Source organism: Filicampus tigris, chromosome 19 (assembly GCF_054856515.1).
Source record: "Filicampus tigris isolate MCC_2025a chromosome 19, RoL_Ftig_1.0, whole genome shotgun sequence".
NCBI classification, from domain to species: domain Eukaryota; kingdom Metazoa; phylum Chordata; class Actinopteri; order Syngnathiformes; family Syngnathidae; genus Filicampus; species Filicampus tigris.
In genome coordinates this window covers 5,357,546-5,377,975 of record NC_141235.1, presented here as the reverse complement: position 1 = coordinate 5,377,975, position 20,430 = coordinate 5,357,546, and the positions used below count along the sequence as shown (strand labels likewise).

The window sequence follows — 20,430 nt, the reverse complement described above, 5'->3', positions numbered from 1 at the left end:
CATTGAAAAAAATGTATTCTTTCTCCCCTTCAAGTCCCTCCCAAACACTGCCCGCCCCTCCTCTTGCTGTCTCTCACACACACACACACACACACACGCACGCACGCACACTAACACCAGGCAAGCCGTAAAAACTCAACTCAATTAAAGTGCCTCTTTCCTGGAAGCCAGTCACACACAGAACACTAGGTATGCAGGGAATGGGAACCGCGTGTGTCTGTGTGTGTGTGTGAGAGAGAACGAGTGTATGAGTGTGTCACTTTTGAAACGGATTCACGTTTACCTTTGAGACCTGCGTTTGTACGTGTGGCGAATGTAGTAAATCTCCCGTGCGTGGACCCTTTCACACGTTTGACCTCACTCACACTCTCCAATGCACGCACACAAGTACTCATACATATACATACATATATATATATATATACATATATATATATACATATATATATATATATATATACATATATATATATACATATATATATATATATATATATATATATATATATATGTATATATACATATACATATATATATATATACATATATATATATATACACAGTATATACAATATATAAAAAATATATATAAAAACACAGACAAACATATTTGCATGCATATATATATATATGTATATATATATATATATATATTTATACATATATACCCACACAAACACACACGCACACGCACACACACACACCCTCCTTCAGCCCCTCGGGCAGGATGTATAAAAGCCCGACTGCATTCCTTTCCAGTTAGGTCCGGCCCAAAGTGAGCGTTTTGCACAGTAAGGCCTGTGTCCAAGTGTGTAACGGCTCTTCTGGTAATCCCTTTGTTACCACCCCCCCCCTTCCCCCCCTCCCCCTGTCTTCCTTTCCTATAGGCACGCCTTTATGGAATTTTCCCACAGTCCTTTGCAGCAGCTGAGGGGAAAAAAAAAAAAAAAGCCATAATTCAAACTCGACGACGAGGGAAGCCCAGGCTAAGCTAAAAAGCTCTCGGCGAAAAGGAACAGGCAAACAAAGGCAGTTGGCTTTTGTAAAAATAGTGCTCTTTAATATAAATTATTGAAATATTTTAGAAATATAAATATGTGCAACGTTCCATTTTTTTTTCTCATTTATTCTTCTTGCTTTTGTTGTTGTTGTTGTTGTTGTTGAGAGATTACAGCATGTGTCGTGCCACACTAAGTGGCCACCAGCCTGCTGCGGTTAAGTAGAGTCTTTATAAAAGACAAAATGATTTCACATACATACACATGACGTGACGTTGACGGGTCCAGCAGCACAAACGTGTGACTTCTCTTATTTTGTTTTTAGTGTTTTGAAGCCTCCGCTCCCGAGTGGATCACAGGTTAGCTCGCGCCGTTCCAAGAAATTGTTTATTTGATTTTATTTGTAATTTTTTTTTTTTTTTTTTTTTTAGCAAAGATGAGTGTTAAAATAAGTCAAAAATAAGTCCCTTTTTTGGAGGGGAGGGGAAGACGCGCTGACGAGAGGTATGACTGGAAGGAAAACAAAAAAAGAATACACCACATTGTTCACTTTTCTGCCGTCACAAGAGGAATGGCTGCTTTGAGCCAAAATGGCCGTCTTGCTGTTCAATTTCGGGAATGGATCCTTAAGACTTTTTTTTCCTGTTATGATAGACATGTCCATCCAATTTTGATCACATCGGCATAAAGGCCTACTTTAAATCAAAGCTACAATTATTACTGGCCTATCTGTCGAATAAACCCAATTCCGAATGGAATTCGTCATCAAACCAAAATGGCCGACTTCCTGTTCGATTTTGGGCATGGGCCCTTGAGACTTTTTCATGCGTCCTGTTACGTTACACTTGTTACAACTTTCCAGGGGGCGCTACTGAGCGGGTTTTTGGGGTTGCATTTGGAAACCCCCTAAATTTTTACCAGTGCTGCCAAAAAAGTTTTAGAAGCATGTACCTGAGCCGCAGTTACATAATCGATCAATGCACATTTAATTTGGTGGCATTCACGTACCAAAGAGTGTCCAAAAACTCTTTTAGCTTACTGCTAAAATTTGAAATGCGGTGAGTAATACTGAACAAAGTACTACGGTAAAAAGGATACTTTGTGTGAAATCAAGCGTCTGGATTCATTATTAATATTTTATACGGCCTTTTAACAACTGCGCCGTACTAAATCAACTAATCAATGCTCGCCTTTGATGAAGTCATTCGGTTCTGCGCGATGAATTAATGATACGAACGCTAAATGAGTGCGTGGACCTCGCGGGGCAGCACTCATGCATCTATGTATGCGCGTGTATTTATAGATAGTTATATTGATAAATTGTCATTTGAAAAGCAGGGGTCCCTCGATTTACAACGATCAGAAATACAAGGTCTGGTTTGGATTGTTTTATATTTAGGAGCTAAAAGTGTTTTTAGAAAATATTTTTTCTTTAAGACTTTACAACTGCGCTAGCATAGGTTAGCGACCGCATTCCGGCTTGCGTACGAATTCAAGCGACGTCGTGGTTGTATGAACGAAACTCTTTTGTAACATGTGGATGCCTGTATTGACTTTTAAGATTGTCCACCGGAGGGCGCTACTTTTCTTCCCCGATTCAAAGCATGCAACTGAATGTCATACTTTTTTACCGGTAATAGTGTGTCAATCAGTCAGTCGGGAGATATGGCCAACACATACAGGGGACGTCCTCGGTTTACGGATGTCCCGATACGCGAGGTTTGGAGGTTGCCAATGGCACGCAATACTTGTTAGAACGTGTGGTCACATGACGCATGAAGGCACGCAGTTACCACCGTACGTAACTGTGATCAAGACTTCACTACTGTGCTAGCATAGGTTAGTGATAGGCTACGGTGTTCAGACTCGTGTAAAATTTGAGCTGGCGTCGCCGTAAACGGGATATTAATTACAGCTGTATGGTGATATTATTTTCAGCCAAATATCACAATTATTTGGTATCCTAAATTACATCGCAATTAGCACTTTTATTATTATTCTAATCTCAACATTGCCCCCCCGCGGTTTCCGGTGGTACTGCAAGGGGGGGACGTCTTGGAATTTTTTTTTGGAATTTTTTTTTTTAGATTTTTTTTTTTCAATCCTCAGTTTACGATGGTTCCGGCATACGAGGTTATGAGGGTTTTGAATGGCGCACAATAAAGGAACCAATTTGCGCTATGCTGTGAGAATATATCGTCAGGCCGCAGAAAAAGGCACGCTCAGATACCGCCACCCATCGGATTGTTTGTTTTTCAAACAAATACTCTCGTTATGGCTTTACTGTACTATTGATTTGGCGCATTCCAACTTGTGAACAAATTCGGGTTATGTCACCGCCATGGAAACGGAACACCGTCGTAAGCCGAGGACCCTCTATCTCCATATTTATAAGAGTCCAGACACACGTGCTTTATGAGATGAGAACTACAAAGAAAAGAAAAAAATCTCAATACTTGACGCCATTTCGGGTCTGGGTCATCCGCCTGTCATTTCCTCGAAGCGTGAGGCGTCTCTTTTTGTACGACTACCCCGACTTCTTCTTAATCCCATTTCCTGCTTTTCTTCTTTCTCCATGTGCAAGATGATCATCATGGTGTATTTTTGCAGACGGTTTTGGATTAAAAAAAAAAAAAAAAAAAAAAAAAAGAACAAAAGTCGAGCTTGGTCCCGTGTGAACGCACGTACGCAAAGACGCTTCTTCTCGTTTAGTCTTCTACGAGGCTCTGCTCGGCGTCTAAGTCAGTCATGGGGAGAAAGTTGACCGTTTACCTCTTCTCTCGGTCACGTCCCCCGCCGAGAAGCGGTCCGAGCCCGGCGCCCCGTCAGTCATATGGGGGCGTCGTACTCCTCCAGGAAGTCTTTGAGCGTGTGCGGCAGCCGCTCGGCCCCGCCCAGGCCCTGGCTGTTCAGGGTCCTCCTGCACATGTGCTGCAAGGACGACAGGGAGTTGAGGAGGGGTCGCCGCAGCTCCAGCGGGAGCCGCTCGCCTCCGGTGTGGATCAGATAGACGGTGCGGCCGGAGCCGGGCTCGGCGGCGGGGCCCTTGCCCATGTAGTGCGCGATGAGCTTGAGCACGCAGTCGAAGCGCGGCGGCTCCTGAGCGCACTGCGCGTCGGGCTGCAGGAAGAAGCCGCTGCACTCGCTGTGCACGCGCAGGTTCTTAGTGCCGCGCTCCGTCTGCACCGACAGCGTGAAGAAGTGGCGGTTGTCCGACGAATCCCGGATCAGGAAGGTCCCGGGGGGCTCCGAGCGGAGCAGGGAGCTGGCCTCGCGGCCCCCCACCGCGCCCCAGTAGAAGCCGCTCTCCTGGAGCTTACCCAATGCGCGCATCACCTGAAACAGGTGAATTGTTGTTGGATTTTTTTGGGGTTGTTTTTTTTTGAAAACAACAGAAGAGTTTCAATCCCGACTGCCGTGCTATGGATCAAAATAACCCATTTTAAATTGAAAACATGAAATAGAAAATGTGTAAAGTAGCTTTTGGGTACAAAAGCGCTGTCGTTAAATACAATGAGTTTGGTTCATTTCACGTTTCCACATCGGGAAACAGTTTTTACATGCATCTTTTGAGGTAAATTTCATAATTATGCTCACTGGACATGATCCGTGACAGTTAATGTACTAAACATTGATTGAAATGGCAAGCCACACTTTAAAAAAAGTTGGATTAAAAATAACACCATTTTGGGTCAAAAATGGACAGATACAGTAATTGGGTCAATTTGACCCACCTTCTTGCGTTGTTTTGTACAAAGCAGTCCAATTTTTGGGGTTGTTTTGTACAAAACTACCCATTTTTTAAATTTGGATCAAATTGACCCAATTAGTGTATCGGTCCATTTTTGACCCAAAATTGTGTTATTTTTAACCCAACTGTTTTTAGAGCGCATGGTTGTTATTTCTGACACTTAGGCCACGTGACGCCGAATTCCGATTTTTGTTCAATCGGATCTTTTTATGTACTCGTTTCGACTTCTAATGTGAGCGCAACAAGCCCGTGATGTGACACGCATGCACACAAAGCACGACGTCGAGTGACACACGCACAAAAGACGGCGTCAAGCGGCGGTGTTTACGGAAGTAAATGTGGTCCAGCGTGTAGGGGATCATTTTATATCGACAGAAGAGTGATACGGGAGGAGGTAGAAATATTTTGGGGAAATGAGGCGGCGCTTTTCAATCCCTTCATTACATGGAGACGTCTACTAAAAGATGAGGTCATGTCATTGGCGTGCGTGAAAAACACGTCTGCGTGGCTTAATTACTCCCATCACCACAAATGTCAACTTTATGCTTCATGCTTCCAGTGGGATTAAACTGAAATCGAATGTAAAAACAACAACTCTTAGTCAAAACAATGCTGTATTGTAGACGCATCAAATACATATCCGATTTATATCCACATACGAAACAGGCCCGGGTTGAATTTGAAAAAAAAATCGGAACGGTTGGACAGTTCACAATGCATGAACATTTTCAAAAAAAATAATAAATAATAAAAATTCAAGAAATTGTTCAAGTATATTTGGTGCAAAACTAAAATATAATCGTCATATACAATGATCATGTTTCATTTCTCATATACCGTACATGTACATTCAAAACAGTTTCATCATGCATGTTTTTTTTTCCATCATCCTCCTTGAAAAAGGTTAGAGAGGCAATTTACAAAACATTGATTGTCTCGGTTATTGATGTTTATATTATTGTTTTGGAAGATTTCTATAATGAAAATTACAAATGAAAGTATTTTTTGCGTATGAAACGCATTACAGTTAATAATTAAATATAATCCATGTCTTGGAAATAAAAAAAAAAAAACAATGCTCTACCCACATTGAAGCATCATGTGTATTAGAAAATGCCTTGGTCACCAGGGGGTAGTATAATACAGACAGGCTACACACTGATTTGATGAAGACAGTCTCAGCTAAGATGCAATACAGTGCTATTTCTCGTTTTTTTTGCAGAGGATCAAGAATATATGCCTGTAAGTAATGTATGCTTTTATTTGTGTGTATTGCTACTAAGATATGTTGTTTCATGGTTCATAACTACTACAGTAGTGACGCTAGTTTTGTTAACCTATTTGTTTTTTCCTGTCATGTGTTAGTGTGAAGCTAGTGGACTTTGGGAAATGTTATGTGTTTTGATTAAAAATAACTACATGTAATTCTCTCTGTTTTATGTTTAGTTTGACAGTAAACTTCAGCTGGGAACGGTCCTTACGAAACAGAAGTAACAGGAATTTGACTGACCTGCTGGTAGTGCGCGTGCGAGCTGAAGGGCTTGAAGTGATGCGAAGTGCAGTCCGACTGCGAGGCTCTGCCCTCTGAGGGGGTCCCACCACTCATGGCGAGGGGCTCGCGTCGGCGGGAGGCCACCATGGCGCCGCGGTCCGCCGCCTCCGGGCAGAGGACGGGCGGTGGGAAGGCGCCGGTCGCCGAGGGGGACAGAGGGGAGGACGGCGGGGTCACACACCGGGTCCAGGGCCCGGGGGCAGAGGAGCTGGATGCATCCAGAGAGGGGCTGTGAGAGACCACCGAGACACACCTGCACAGTAGACAGTTGCCATTCATGAATCAGTGAGAGTCAATGGAGTCAAATGACAGAAATGCATGAATGGGTCACATCTTAAGCCTTTCATACTGTCCATGTTCCATGCACACAGAGTATGCTCAATTTTTATCCTTAATTATTATGAGGACAGTCTGCATCAAAATAAATGTATTAATAGCCTGTCTGACATTTACATTTTCTGTTTTATATTTCTACTATTTTGAGATTCCCCCATGACCCTTTAAAGAACAACAGGTGCACATTTCTGCAGTAAGATGCAAATGTGGTGGGAACGCAGACAGTTCTCAGGACTGATTCAATTTACCTATTGAACACTGCATTACCGTAATGTAACAAACACTGGTAAATCTAAAACAGCATCAGTGTATACAACCTTTGTAGCACCTGTACAAATGAATGACATTTATATAGTGTATGTATTTTGCGTCACTTTCGGAAACACTTTTCAGGGCATAGAAAAAAAAAAGACTAAATTGACCCAAACAGTAGATAAGGGTTAAAAGGCAGACATTGCAATGCACCTTGCAGCCCATTCTGCAACTCGAGCCTGATTGCAATCGATCGTTCAGCGAGGGGGGTTCAAAAATAACGGGGTCACTGCACCTTCTCTCCCCCATTCATTCCAGCTCTTTTGCATTACAGTCACAGTGGCCCCTTTCTCCGGTTTCACACACAGAGGGGGGGGCCCCATGTATGTTGTCCGCACTGGAGCCTGGAGGTAGGGGTACTGGAAAGCGGGGGGGCTTCCCCTGCTAGACCCCCGCAACAGCTCGGTGCCGCCATTTCAAGCAAACCAGCACCCGTTTGGACCAAAAAGCAATTACGTAAATCCTGGGGTCGAATTTTCAAATACATTTCAACGCGGTCTACTTCACGCACGAGCCGTCAACTTACCTTGCGGATTAATACAGCCCCGCGCCGCAGTTCGTCGCCAAAAGACACACTCGGCAAACTACCCGAGAGTAGTGCTAGATGGAGGAGGATTAGCTCAGGCATTAAAATCCCCACGCCGGAATATTCTGACAAAAAAGTATGCCGAGGACGGTCGTCTTCGTCGGCGGCGGCGCTGCCGTCTGCGGGAGAGGAGGTAGACGGACCCAACGCGTGTATATGTGTGCGTTTGCGTGTGTGTGTGTGTAAGTGTGTGGCGGAAGGTTACCGGAGGTTGTTTCCAGTGAGTAAAGCCGATCGTAAGGCCCCGCCCCCCTCTGTCCTGAGGTTCTTCCAGTAAACGCACGGGTTCGCGCGCGCGCACGATTCTGGCGCGCGGGCACACGCGTGCGTGCTCGCGCGGCTCTCGCTCTGGCGTATTGCCAGTAAATAATCGCGGTGACCTTTGCAGCAGGGTCCGCTTCCTGGTACCGCTCGAGCCATTCCACACGCATTTTAAACGGCATGAAATATTCATCGTTCTAATCCATCACATTATATATTTTGGAGAGGGGGGACGGGGGGGGTATAAGGCGTACTTGTTCCTTTAAATTTGCGCAGTCATGCAGGTGTTAAACGGCTCAAACTCCTGTAATTAACTTTGAGCTAATTACATATATCAGAGGTGGGAGAACTTTTGATCTCTGGATTTTTAAAATGGAAATGTACTTTGATGATGAGAGTAAAAAAAAAAAAAAAAAGTCGGCTTATTTGAAGAATGAAATGACAATACTGTATATGACAAATTATTTATTGTTTGTATGTAAAGTTCTTTGTCACAGCTCTAGCTGTTATGAAATGCGCTATATAAATAAAAATGTATTGTATTGTATTGAATATGTGTCTAAATATATTTCATATACTTCCCCTCGTTTGCATATGAAGTAAGCGTGCAAAATGTTCCCGTGCACAACATCAAAAAGGATTTCTTAAAACAATACTAGATAATCTTAGGTGCATGCAGGTACATATAGAGAGAAAAAAATACTTAATTTTATTCAGTGTTATGCATGAATATGTTAATTCCCTATGTGTTCGTGTACTTCAGGTTGAGGTTGACCTCATCCGTGTGATATTTATTTAAGTTATTACGTGTGTCGAGTGATGCCAACTTGTTTTCGTCAATTCCGAGTTTACGTTAAAATGACGTCACAAGTCAAGATGGCGGTCAAGTCGGTGAAAACAAACTCTCCGCTCATTGACCTTTGGGTCGTTGTCCTTGGATTTGTGAGGAGTATTTTGATTTCAAAATGTCGTTTGACTACTGTAACAGTCTGCCTGCAAAGGCAAAAGTACGATTTTATCACACTTGAGTGCTCACCACAAAGCACTGCGGTCTTGGTTAGCCTCTATTCCGAACCGTCAAGTCCCACTCTCTTCACTCCTTTTACCCACTTTCTCCGACGTTCACGGTCAACACAGAAATTGTGGTGTAACCAGTTTTATGTATATCCCGTTTTATTGTGAAAAGCCTAACCAGAAGTGCTCATGTGGCTATTCGGCAGCTTGTGATAAATTGAGACGCAAATAAAGACATTCGAGTTGCTCTGAAACGTGTCGCTTGAATCCCTACGCCCAATACTACCACAGTAATATGGAATGATAATTTAGTTTCCATTATATTTCATGGTTGGGATGTCCAACCTCATAACAACTTCGAGGCATGATTTACTGTGAGCTTTATTATGCTAGTCAGTAGTCACAGGCAAAATCAATACAATACGGTGGGTTTTCACCGACTAAGGCGCGTTGCATCGTGGATATTACCAGGTATGCGGTTAGTGTAGGGTTATTCGGAATTGTCCCTACTCACTGTAAGCCTGATTAGCGGGTTTTGTCTTCTCGCGTGTCCACCGCATTTTGTCAATAAAGTTTTTGAGGTTTTTTTTTTTTTTTTTTCAAATGGGCGCTGCGGCAGCAATGGCGGCCCCCATGTCTTGGAGGAGGCTGGTGTACTCCGTATACTCGCCGGCCCTGGCCGGGGTTTTCACGCGAATATCCGACCGTCTCTTCCGCGCGCGGGACCGACGAGGCGGGTAAGAGACGATGTTGGAATAAAACGCCGAAATTACATCGACATCCGACGTTTTGTGTCGTAAAGTAGGCATCCCGTTGACAGAAACACTAGCACTAGCAGCGGTCGAATGCTAATGTAATAACACTGTCTGTGTGTCTTAAATGCTGCTGTGATCATAAACGTCCTTCTGCCTGGCTTTACAGTCCTTCAAAGTCCGTGAATGTACCTCCAAGAATTATTTTTTTTTAAAAACGCCACTTATGGAGTTTGGCATGAAATTAACTCTTATAGTTTCAGCAAATTGCGTTAATCGTGAGAACCCGTGAGGCATTTAAAATGCTTAGAATAACGCTCGTTAGTTTTCGGCTGTCTTCGATAGTCATCGGCGCTCACAGTTCTGCGCTGCTGCCTGATTGGTTGTTATGCTCTGTGACGGCATTGGTTGGTTTCACTGATTGTCCCGCCCTGTTTGAATAGCCGTGTATTTTGTGACGTATTAAGGTAAACAAATAGCAGCCATATTGGGGAAAATTATTCCTTTGCAATATCTATTTTGCCCTGTATAAAATAAACATTATTGACTTCGTGCCTACGTCTTCCATAGGTGTTTTTTTTTATTACTGGAGCCTCTCAAACCTTTCGGTTCTAGGGACCCCTTACAGAAAATAAAAATTTCCAAGAACCCTCTCATAATTATAACGCCAATTAATATCTACTTACCAAATAATAACTACTTAACTACCACGTGTATGAATAAATACCAAAATTAATAAAAAGTTGCCATATCTGACTCCTCACTTATTACATTTTTTTATTCTGTAAAAAAGCAAAATAGGATTACATTCTCCCCCAAAAAATACTCGTGTCCACAAACAATTCTTCTCTAATAATTCGATTTTTTGTTCTTAATGCTCGATTGTCAAATTGACTATATGTGATGAATCACAATCATATCAGAGCTTTGGCGCGTCGCTAATCTAGGGAGGAGTCATGGGTTAAGTTTGTTTTAATGGCATGCTGGTCCCCATATGCTGGTATATGCTTTTTAATGTGCTACAAAAAAAAATATCGAAAATTATTTTGTGGACCCCCAAGTTATGACTCGTGGCCTGAACTATGATGAAGCATTCACTGTGACAGTAGTCACATGAAGAATATCTCTTTTGTAAAATAGCAACCGTAACCTTGATCTGGATGATGTTCATACCGGCGACGGGAACGGTCATTGGCATGATTTAACAATGACAATGAGTGAGAGCTTTTGTTTATTTGCACGGTGTCGGCACTGAAAGTATGCGTTTTGTCAGGTGTCTGTGTGGAAACCGCAATAGCAGCAGATGAGTCATCTTCAGACAAATGGGCACCTGTAGGAGCTTCATTCTCTTTGTGGCATTACTTAAACTGCTTTGGGCACTTGCCACTCGCCACACAAATAATGGATTAATCAATGAGTCAGATTTTACATTCCTTACTTAGCGTGCGCATTAGCATCGTTGAGGTCCTCGCGTTTGTATTCAGCGCAGTAGAATGGGCATTAAGCGTTCTTCCTCTGCAGTTAATCCATTTTCACATTTCCGTGGGCACAGCTCCTCCGTTCTTCTTTTGGCGCCCCTGCTGGCCAAAGCCGAGCCTGCTCCAGAGAGCGCCACCGCCGCGGCAGGCGCGCCGCACAGCCTCCACGCCCACTTCCGATGGATGGCGGAGCGCGTGCCGGCCTTCCGGGTGAACGGCACACGTGTCCACGTGCTCGCCTCGCCTGACCAGTTCTACCAGACGCTGAAGGTCAGTTGAAAGGCAAATACTCTTTATGTTCAGATTCAAGTAATTGAGGAAGTGCTACTTTCCAAGCAGGCTTAATCGCTGTAAAATCAATGCATCCAAGGACTTGAATGAAACATGTGAAAGAATACATCTCGGAGGCACCTTTTTAAAAAAAAAAATAATGCCTCGTATGCGTCTTTTAAAGGAATGTCTTGTAGGAACCTTCTAAAGGAATTTCTCAAATGCAGTTTGAGACGGAAAAGAAACCTGAAAGCACCTTTTAAAGGGAAACGTCTCAAATGCAACTTGTAAAGTAACAGGTGTCATCGATAGCTTTTTAAAACAGTAGGTCTTTTAGGATTTTTTTTTTTAAAGGAATACATTTCAAAGTCACCTTTAGTCTCAAAGTCACCTCAAAGGAATAAGTCTCAAAGTACCCTTTAAAGGAAGAAATCTTGAATGCTCGGCATCTAAGTCAGTCATCGGCACTGGACAAATACTCCATATTAAGAAATTTAATACTAAAAACTATGCTGAAATTTGTAATTTGTAATTTTTTAATTTATTTATTTAAAAGGGACAGTGCATATTAATGAACATTTACATGTTCAACGGCTACAACGGCTATTTTCCATCATGATCCATCAAATGAAGCATTTTCTAATAAAAATAAACTAAATCAAACTCACTGAATTTAAAAAGCAAAAAAAGTCTATCATTTCGCATTGGTGGGAATCCCGCTCACATCACGCGCTCTATACTCACTTTCAGCGCTTCTTTCCCATCAGGCACGTGTGAGGACCGCAAAGAGAAGAGTGGTGTTGGCCTCCTTGTATCTGGGAACGGGTCAGCTGGAACAGGACCTGGTGAGAGAGACGTGGTATTACTGTGCGTGTTCTCAAGAGAACGGCCATCTTTAGTTTGGGCAGGTGAAAGCGATACCAAAACACAGGCTCTGGCCAAAATGCGCTCAGAGATGCCAGAAAAAGTGAGTCACGGTTCACTCTGGCACAAGAGGTCCAGAATGAAAACGTTCCCCCGCGCCAACCAAAAGCAATGACTGCAAAGTGTTGAGGTTTTACGGGTATAAGGACACCGGTGCGAGCCTGTGCTGGCGTGCTGTTCTCCATGCCTGGAAGCCCAGCATAACAGTATGAAAACCACAGTCTGGGCTGATGCTCACATTCAGCTCTTTTCCTCATGTTTTTGTTTGAAAAACACACACACACATATATACACAAAAAAAGTACGCCGCACAGAGAAGCTGAGTCACACGGTGAAAAGCATCCGAGTGAGCTGACGTTGCTGCCAAAGTCTTCGAGGATGACTCATTCCTGCTCTGGAGAAATCCCAGGCGGCGGCGTTGTTGTGTACAAGTTTGATTTTGATGAAGCGCAAAAAATGATAATAAAGCAGCCGTGTGACCTCCATTCAGATAATGACGTGTGTGGTGTACTTTTAACAAAAAGAGGTGTGGTCAATGAGTTTACATCTCTGTTATGCCGCTAATACAACGGGTCAACGTCAACTACCCGGTTCCATAACGGTACCTTATATCATTGTTTCCCAACATTTCACTTGGAAAACTCTCCCACCCAAAAAAATGCCACAAAAAGTACAATACCGAAACGATAATCTCCTCTCAGTTTACTTAGCCATTGTGAACTCTGTGCCTCTTTAACCGAACAAAACTATGATTCTGTCTGAATGACAACAGGTGGATACAGCTACCCCTTGCTAATAGACACTCCCCCTAAAAGCGTTTCTAATCTTTATAACATTCTGCTTCAAAATACAGTAAATGGTTTACAGATGTTTGAGCATTTTAACAGCCACTCAGCAGAGGGAAAACAAATATGCTGCGAAGACTCTCCGTGACCTCTGACAACCCTGGCTAATCAATCCTGTATCACTTCAACATACTGTACTTCTCTGACATTGATAACTACGTTCCTATTAGCCAGGCCTTTGTCACAGAAGTCCACAAAATCTGCAAATAGCTGAAGAAGGTTCCACATTAAAAGATACTTTACTGTGGCACAAGCCTGGTTAAATGGGTGGGCTGTGTTAGGAAAGGCATTCAGTATAAAAATGGTGCCAAACATATCATTTGTGTGACTGTCTGTGGCGACAAGCCGAAAGTCACAACAACAACAGTTGAACAGACTGATGATCTCTTGCGGGACATTACGCTGTGGTTAGGAGTCACTGCCTAACACAAAGGACAGCAAACCGTGAAATGGACAATTTAGATGCCTAGTGTGAAAGGGAAAAATGTGGACTTGTTTCCCTTTGCGGCGAGAGCAGCTTCCACTCTTTTGCACCCTGGCCTTCCCCAAACTGTTGCCACAAAGCTGGAAGCGCGCAAAAATGTGTGGCTAAGATGAAGCATTAAAATTCAGGGGAGTGTACCTACGTGTCACTGCTAGAAAGAGGAAGCAACTGACTACATGCATTTGGGCACCAGATGCGCTAGTTGAGTCATCATTATTAAACTCTCCTCTTCTGGCTGCCTGGAAAGCAAAAAAAAACCAAAACAAAAAAAAAACACATTGCCATGTCTAGTACCGGCGTGTGTACATTGCACACAATGTAGCTTGTTGCACTATTAAAAGAGCCACAGCGCTAACAACCTGTCATTAGTCTCAGCTGGCAGGTATCGGTTAGTAATAAGCTTTTTGTTGCGTTTGGGTGAACTCCCGAGGGCGTAGCGTGAACAGGATAGTGCTTGTAGATGGCGTCAATTTAACAAGGGAAAAGGCAAGGGCATCCACTTCAATGGTGGGATGAGCAAGGGCGCATGGCGAGGGGCCTCAACTCAAGCTTGCCTTGCCAGTCAGCGTCAGATTGGAATTGTCATGATGTCCTCGTGCGTCACTGGCAGACAGACGTGCAAGTACATTTGCAAAGCAGAAACTAACAATTATCTTGCAAGAACAAATAAGAGGTTCTCTCATTCAATCAAATAAAAGTACCGGTTTGCTTTTGCGTTGCAGGTGGACTGCATGCAGGAAGCGCTGGAAAGCTCACGAGAAAGCAGCCACGCTGCTGACCTTAAAGTCTCCGTGTTGCTGGACTACACACGAGGCTCTCGAGGTTAGCGGGCATCGCCTTCCCCGCGAACGTGTATCGGAGGGGCAAAGGGGGTGCGCTCATCGTCCCCGATTGCTCCTCCCCTCAGGACAGGTGAACTCGAGGACCATGCTGCTGCCCCTGCTGCGGCGCTTCACCTCGCAAATGCGCGTGTCCCTATACCACACTCCCGACCTGAGGGGCCTGCTGAGGATGCTCGTGCCGCAGCGTTTCAACGAGACAATCGGCGTGCAGCACATCAAGGTGTACCTATTTGACGATAGCTTCATCATCAGCGGGTAGGTGGCAAGTCGGGGGCTAAAAGGTTTGCGCCTGGATGCGCCTCTGAGGGGCTTCCCGATCGGTTCTCGGAAATGTTTGAGCGTCAGGACAGCGCCATGGTTTTTTTTTTTTTTTTCTTGGCAGGTTATGTTTGTAGTTCACTCTACTGGAAGCTGATGAAGAATGCAAACAAGCTGCAAAATCAAATAGCGGTTGCGCAGGAAGTGCATATGCAAATCCTTTGAAACTTGTATTCAAATGAATACGGTGCGACGGTTGCCAATTGCCAGAGTTGTGAGGCCACTTTCAGTGCAAGCATTTTTCGTATTAGTATTGTAAATTATTCTACATGTCACCTTTTTCAGAATGATTTGAATATTTCAAAGCACATTATTACAGAATTGAGGAAAGGGGGTAATTGCACTGTATAAAAATCAATAAAGCTAAAATTACATTACTTCAAAGCTAAAAAAAATAAGGTACAAAAAAGCTACTGATCATTTCTCTGCCTTTTCAAAAGTCAAATTTGACCGAATTTTGGGTCCTAGCATGTAATATGGTGAGGAAGAAACTATATCAGGTTTAAAGCAGGGGCAGAGCCATGGGTGGGCCTGGGTGTGCACAGGCCCACCCAGATTGACAGGCTTCCCACCCAGTGAGATTCATGAAAAAAATATACTTTACAATTTTTAGTAAGTTATTATTCAATTATTTTTGAATTTGTGTTTTTTTTTTTTAATGAATATTAAATTGCGGTTGTCTCAGGCTGATCTGAACTTCATATTATTCAGTTTGTCATTTTATTTGAATATACGATGTGTCGGGACAGTAAATATTCAGGCCCACCCACATTTTTCCAGCCCCACCCATTAGCCACGTTCTGTCTCCCCCCCGGTTTAAAGTAAGGGGAAAAAAATGCCGTTGAAGCTATAAATGGCTTTTCTGGCAAGAAAAGTTGAACAAAATCTTGTGGACAAAATAGCCTGCTGGCCTTCCATTCTCGATCTTTCTTCCGCAGCAAATCTAGCCAAGTGTGCCGTTATCACTTTGTGCACTGGGGCACCAAAAAATAAACAAAATGCTTGGCTGTCATTTTTTTCAGGGCCAATCTGAGCGACTCCTACTTCACTAACCGGCAGGACCGCTACGTCCTGCTGGAGGACTGTGGCGAGCTCGCAGATTTCTTCTCCGAATTGGTGGAGGCGGTTGGGGACGTCTCGCTGCAGCTTGGGCCTGACGACTCGGTGGCCATGCAGGACGGCATGGTTCACCCGTACAAAGGTTGATGCATGGATATTTCTTTGCTTCGAATATTTTGGTTGCCTTTTGTAGCAACACGAGGATCAAAATATCCACGGCTTTAAGTTTGATTCAGCATCGCAAACTACAACCATAGTAGAAAACATATTCACGATAATTCTATTCAAACAACCCATGATTATACGTAAAAATAAACTTGGGAGTATTTAGAATTCACATCAAAGGAATTGGCCGCTGTTCTCACGCCCAACCCGATGAGAGGTGCTCAAAAGAGTAATGGGTGGAACCACCTGAAAATAGGTGTGCCAAGCTTGTACATAAAAAGACTTGAGTCTGTAATTATTGCCAAATCAACAATTGAACAAAGGCTGCAAAATAATGATTTCTGAGTTTTACTTTTTTAATAAATATACTAAATTATCTAAACCTTTTCCAGGACATTAATGGTTGTTGTATGTAGAATTTTTGAGAGAAAGCAATGAAGCATATTTCATTTTGGAGTTAAGGCTGTAACGTAAAATATGAAGAATCTGCCCAGCACATGTGCACACATTCACTCACTTACTTATATTGCACAGCCATAACCGGAGTACAGATTTCCAAGATGCCACTTCTGAGGGGCGAATGACATCATGTCTGCCGGACTGCGGAAACCAAACGCTGGGAATAGCGTTGTGATGTGACAGCAATGCTGTCAGATGATATGCCCTGTGACAACACACACCCAATGCGGTTCATTGATAAAAAATACATTTGACATTTCCTCATAGTAGGAACACTTTCGAGGGTAAAATTAGCAGTCACACTTGTCGTCGATGAGTAACCAATAAAAAGGCCACAACTAACCTGTTAATGATGCTGTAATGAGTAGTCTTCAAAACAATGGTGGCTATTCACAGAGCATCCGGAAAGTAGGAGTTTCACTTTTTCAACATTTCATGTTAGTATTATTCCAAATTGGAATGATTTTGTTTCCCCCCCTCAGAATTCTACATATGAAAAAATGACAAGTTATTGGAATTTTTGCAAATGTATTAAAATATTTAAAAAACAACAACTTTGAAATCACATGTACATAAGTATTGACAGGCTTTGCTTAATACTTTCCTGAGGTACCTTTGGCAAGAATTACAGCCCGAAGAAGAAATGTGATGCCACAAGTTTAGCACACGTGTCATTGGGTAGTTTCACTCATCCCTTTTTGTACCACCTTTCAAACTCCATCAATGGGATTAGAAGCACGAACAGCCAGTTTCAGATCCCTCCACGGATCAGGCCATGACACTTTCTTCTGTTGCCACTTTTATTAAATTTGCAAAAATGTCAAACTTTTACATCGTCATTCCAGGGTGGGGGGGGAAAAAAAAAAGATTCATTTTGGAACAAGGCCGTAACATCAAATGTAGAAAAAGTGAGAAGCTGTGAATATCTTCTGGGATGTGTTATTTCTGGTACAGTGCATAAACTAGCAAAACACATACTCGCTTGTCTTGACCTTGTTTGGATCTCCATGACAACCAGGTGACAGGGATGATTTCTCTGCGGCGGCGAGTAAGCGCATCATGGAGGTGGTGGACACGGCCCGCGTGCGCCAGCAGCTGATCCTCAGCAAGCACCAGAACACTAAGGAGGAAGAGGAGGAGGAGGATGAGGACACCTGGGTGTTCCCGCTGGTCCAGATGAAGCCCCTCGGCATCCAGGTGGACGAGCAAGTCACACAGGTGGGCGAGAGTGGCGTGTTTGTAACCCTGCACGCGTGACTCACAGAGTAAAAACATGACTAATGGCGGAATATTTGAGCTCCTTGTTAGTCACATTTTCTGGGCATAAACTCAAAAAACAATCGCCAGCACAATGGAATGTAAACTAGTGCATCAACACTGCGAGCTTCGTTTGTAAAACGTAGTCAAACTCACACATTGATCCGATAATAAAGTTAAGAGCAGTCGTTTAAGTCAGCCGGGGCAAAAGGTTTTTAAAAAATTGTCCTGGCAAAAATTATATCATGACTCACTTTTTCCTTGGCGATGGTAATAATCTCGTCTCTTCCAGCGTCTGCTGCGAGACGCCGACCCGGACTCCACCGTCTACCTGACGTCGGGCTACTTCAACCTAACGCGGGCGTACATGCGTCTGGTGCTGGGAGCAGGGGCCGGCTACCGCATCCTCACCGCCTCGCCGGAGGTCAACGGCTTCTTTGGGGCCAAGGGTGTCGCCGGCGCCATCCCCGACGCCTACACGCATATCGCGAGGCAGTTCTACGAGCGCGTGCGTCAGCTGGGCCAGCAGGGCCGCGTCCAACTGCACGAGTACCACAGGCCACAGTGGACCTTCCACGCTAAAGGTGACTCCAATTTGAGTCTGCCAAATTGCAGCATTGAGATGTGCTAAATCCGCAATAAAGATTAATGTATTGCTTGTGATTGTTAAAAAAAAAAAAAAAAAAAACATGGGAAGAGGACCTTGGGGGGGCGGGGCAATCGCATATTAAATCGCAATATTGAAAGAAAAAAAAATCTCAATTAGATTACAGTATTTTTCTAAATCGTCCAGCCTTACTGCCGTGCCATTGATGAAATTCAACTCGTGTGTTCATGTGCTAATTCCGTGCTCTCCTCCTCCAGGTTTGTGGTACTACCTCCACGGGCAGGACCGGCCTTGCCTCACACTAATCGGCTCCCCAAACTTCGGCTACCGCTCAGTTCACCGCGACCTGGAGGCTCAGATCGCCATCGTCACGGAGAACGAGCAGCTGCAGGACCAACTGCGGGAGGTCCGCTTTTTTTATCCTGCCCTCGCCCTGGTCAGACGACATGCTGTTGGCGTCTCACTTAGGCCTTCCATCGTCTTCTGTCATGAAACAGGAGCAGGAGATGTTATACCAGCGCTCGTCGGAGGTGTCCGGATTGACATTCGAGCAACCGGACCGCCACGTTAAGCTCTGGGTCAAGCTGGTCACGCCGTTCATCAAGAACTTCTTCTGAGGTAATGCGGCCAACTTGCAGCTCTGCTTACCTTTGGGCTTGGCAGGGCGAGAACACGTACCTGTACTGTATGTCAGTATATAGTTTCAGGATATATAGCACTGCCCCCAACATAAAAAATGAATGCACTGGAAAGAAGAGTACACTTTTTTTTCTTTTCAAGTTTGGCTTACTTGAATGTTTTTGACATTTTTGTTTTTTGTGACATCATCCATACATGGATGTGATTAATAGTCTTGGACCGATGCACAGTCACCAGAATCCAGCTCTGAAGCAACTGTGGGCAATTTTCTAAAGTAACTTCCAAAGCCGTTGTGGTCCGTCCCGAACCCCCGTCCTCGTCTTCCCAGCAGCATCCCCCAAAAAGCCCGACTGACTCACCCCTCCTCGCTGTGACTCACTCACATTTATTTATGACCACCATCTTTGGAGGCTCACCTCCGCTGTGTGGACAACACTTTGTTTGGTGTTCATGACAACAAAGAACGTGACTATTCACTGGCAGAGGGTACAATTTGTGAAAAAAAAAAAAAAAAAAATCCATCAAGCCTGCTCCAAAACACAGCTTTGATGTTGGTCACGTTGCCCCACTTAACCGTACTAAACATCTTTAATATATTATGATTAAATATCTACAAAAATAAAACATATTTTAGCATATTTTCTTTCTAAATTTGCTTTTTTTTTTTTTTTTTAAATCAGTTAAAGAAAAAAATATATATATATATTTTAAAAAAAAATTGCCTCTACCTTTGTCTGACCTCAGAACAGGAGCCATTTTTAGACACGGTGTTTTTGCATCCACTATCTCGTCGTTCCTGGCAGGAAAAAACAAAAAGCAGCACTCAAACAATCGCTTTGTACCAAACAATTAAAACAACAACTACTGTTAAGATCATTATCATCTACTGAGAGGAGTAACGGTGTTATTGTTAGAACACTTCCAAAACATTGGGACATTTAACTTTTGGGCCCACTCCCGGCTTTGTGCAAGTCTTCTTTGAGATTCTAGGCTGGAGCAGTGTGCCTTCTAGTGGTGAAAACAGGAATTGTCTCAGACGTTAGGCTAAACAGACTGTTCAGAATGTTTTTTTTTGTGAGGGGGGGGGAAACCTACCAGCTTGGTCTTATTTTTCCTTGGCGTCGTGTCTGTGTTGTTGTTGTTGCACAGGTGGTGAGCATCGGGGCGATGTCGTTCCTGCTGATACTGCACATGTGAAAGATGAACTTGAGTATCCCTGGCATAACGATTAATCTCAATACAACGATTGTGTGTCCCAGGAATTGAAACGCACATTCACAAGGATGTATACAGACTGTTTAACGTCCATGTTACATTTCAAAAAGCAACTTCTGCTCCGGAGAAATGAAAGGGACTTCAAGAGTGAATGTTGGGACACAGGGAAGGAGAGGAAAATGTGTGTCATATCGTTTATCGTGCAATTACAGATCTACTTCATTACAGCGAAAAGTGAGCTAATATCTTTGCATAATAAAAAGGAAAGTGTGAGGGTGTTTTTTTGTGTGTGTGTGTGTTTGAGAG

General features: G+C 43.5%; 2 protein-coding genes across 2 annotated transcripts; one reads left to right on the top strand and one right to left on the bottom strand.

Annotated features, from left to right (window-relative positions):
* Window positions 1-1,033: 1,033 nt before the first annotated feature.
* Window positions 1,034-10,279, bottom strand: socs3b (suppressor of cytokine signaling 3b). The gene is made up of 3 exons (XM_086015832.1): window positions 7,476-10,279; window positions 6,260-6,554; window positions 1,034-4,334 (listed from the first exon to the last, which is right to left on the bottom strand). The coding sequence occupies exons 2-3, from the start codon at window positions 6,386-6,388 to the stop codon at window positions 3,828-3,830; spliced, it is 636 nt and encodes a 211-aa protein (XP_085871958.1). The 5' UTR covers window positions 6,389-6,554; window positions 7,476-10,279; the 3' UTR covers window positions 1,034-3,827.
* On the top strand, window positions 9,368-20,402 carry pgs1 (phosphatidylglycerophosphate synthase 1). The gene is made up of 11 exons (XM_086015829.1): window positions 9,368-9,547; window positions 11,115-11,310; window positions 12,078-12,155; window positions 14,286-14,385; window positions 14,471-14,660; window positions 15,746-15,924; window positions 17,425-17,624; window positions 17,956-18,247; window positions 18,528-18,676; window positions 18,768-18,888; window positions 20,059-20,402. The coding sequence occupies exons 1-10, from the start codon at window positions 9,414-9,416 to the stop codon at window positions 18,885-18,887; spliced, it is 1,638 nt and encodes a 545-aa protein (XP_085871955.1). The 5' UTR covers window positions 9,368-9,413; the 3' UTR covers window position 18,888; window positions 20,059-20,402.
* Window positions 20,403-20,430: the final 28 nt, after the last annotated feature.

Excerpts from the sequence above, each read along its gene's own strand:
- socs3b (XM_086015832.1), bottom strand. The coding sequence starts at position 6,388 with ATGGTGGCCTCCCGCCGACGCGAGCCCCTCGCCATGAGTGGTGGGACC. Across the intron at positions 4,335-6,259 it reads CGCACGCGCACTACCAGCAG|GTGATGCGCGCATTGGGTAA; the intron begins GTCAGTCAAATT and ends CACCTGTTTCAG.
- pgs1 (XM_086015829.1), top strand. The coding sequence starts at position 9,414 with ATGGGCGCTGCGGCAGCAATGGCGGCCCCCATGTCTTGGAGGAGGCTG. Across the intron at positions 14,386-14,470 it reads CTACACACGAGGCTCTCGAG|GACAGGTGAACTCGAGGACC; the intron begins GTTAGCGGGCAT and ends TCCTCCCCTCAG. Across the intron at positions 14,661-15,745 it reads GATAGCTTCATCATCAGCGG|GGCCAATCTGAGCGACTCCT; the intron begins GTAGGTGGCAAG and ends CATTTTTTTCAG.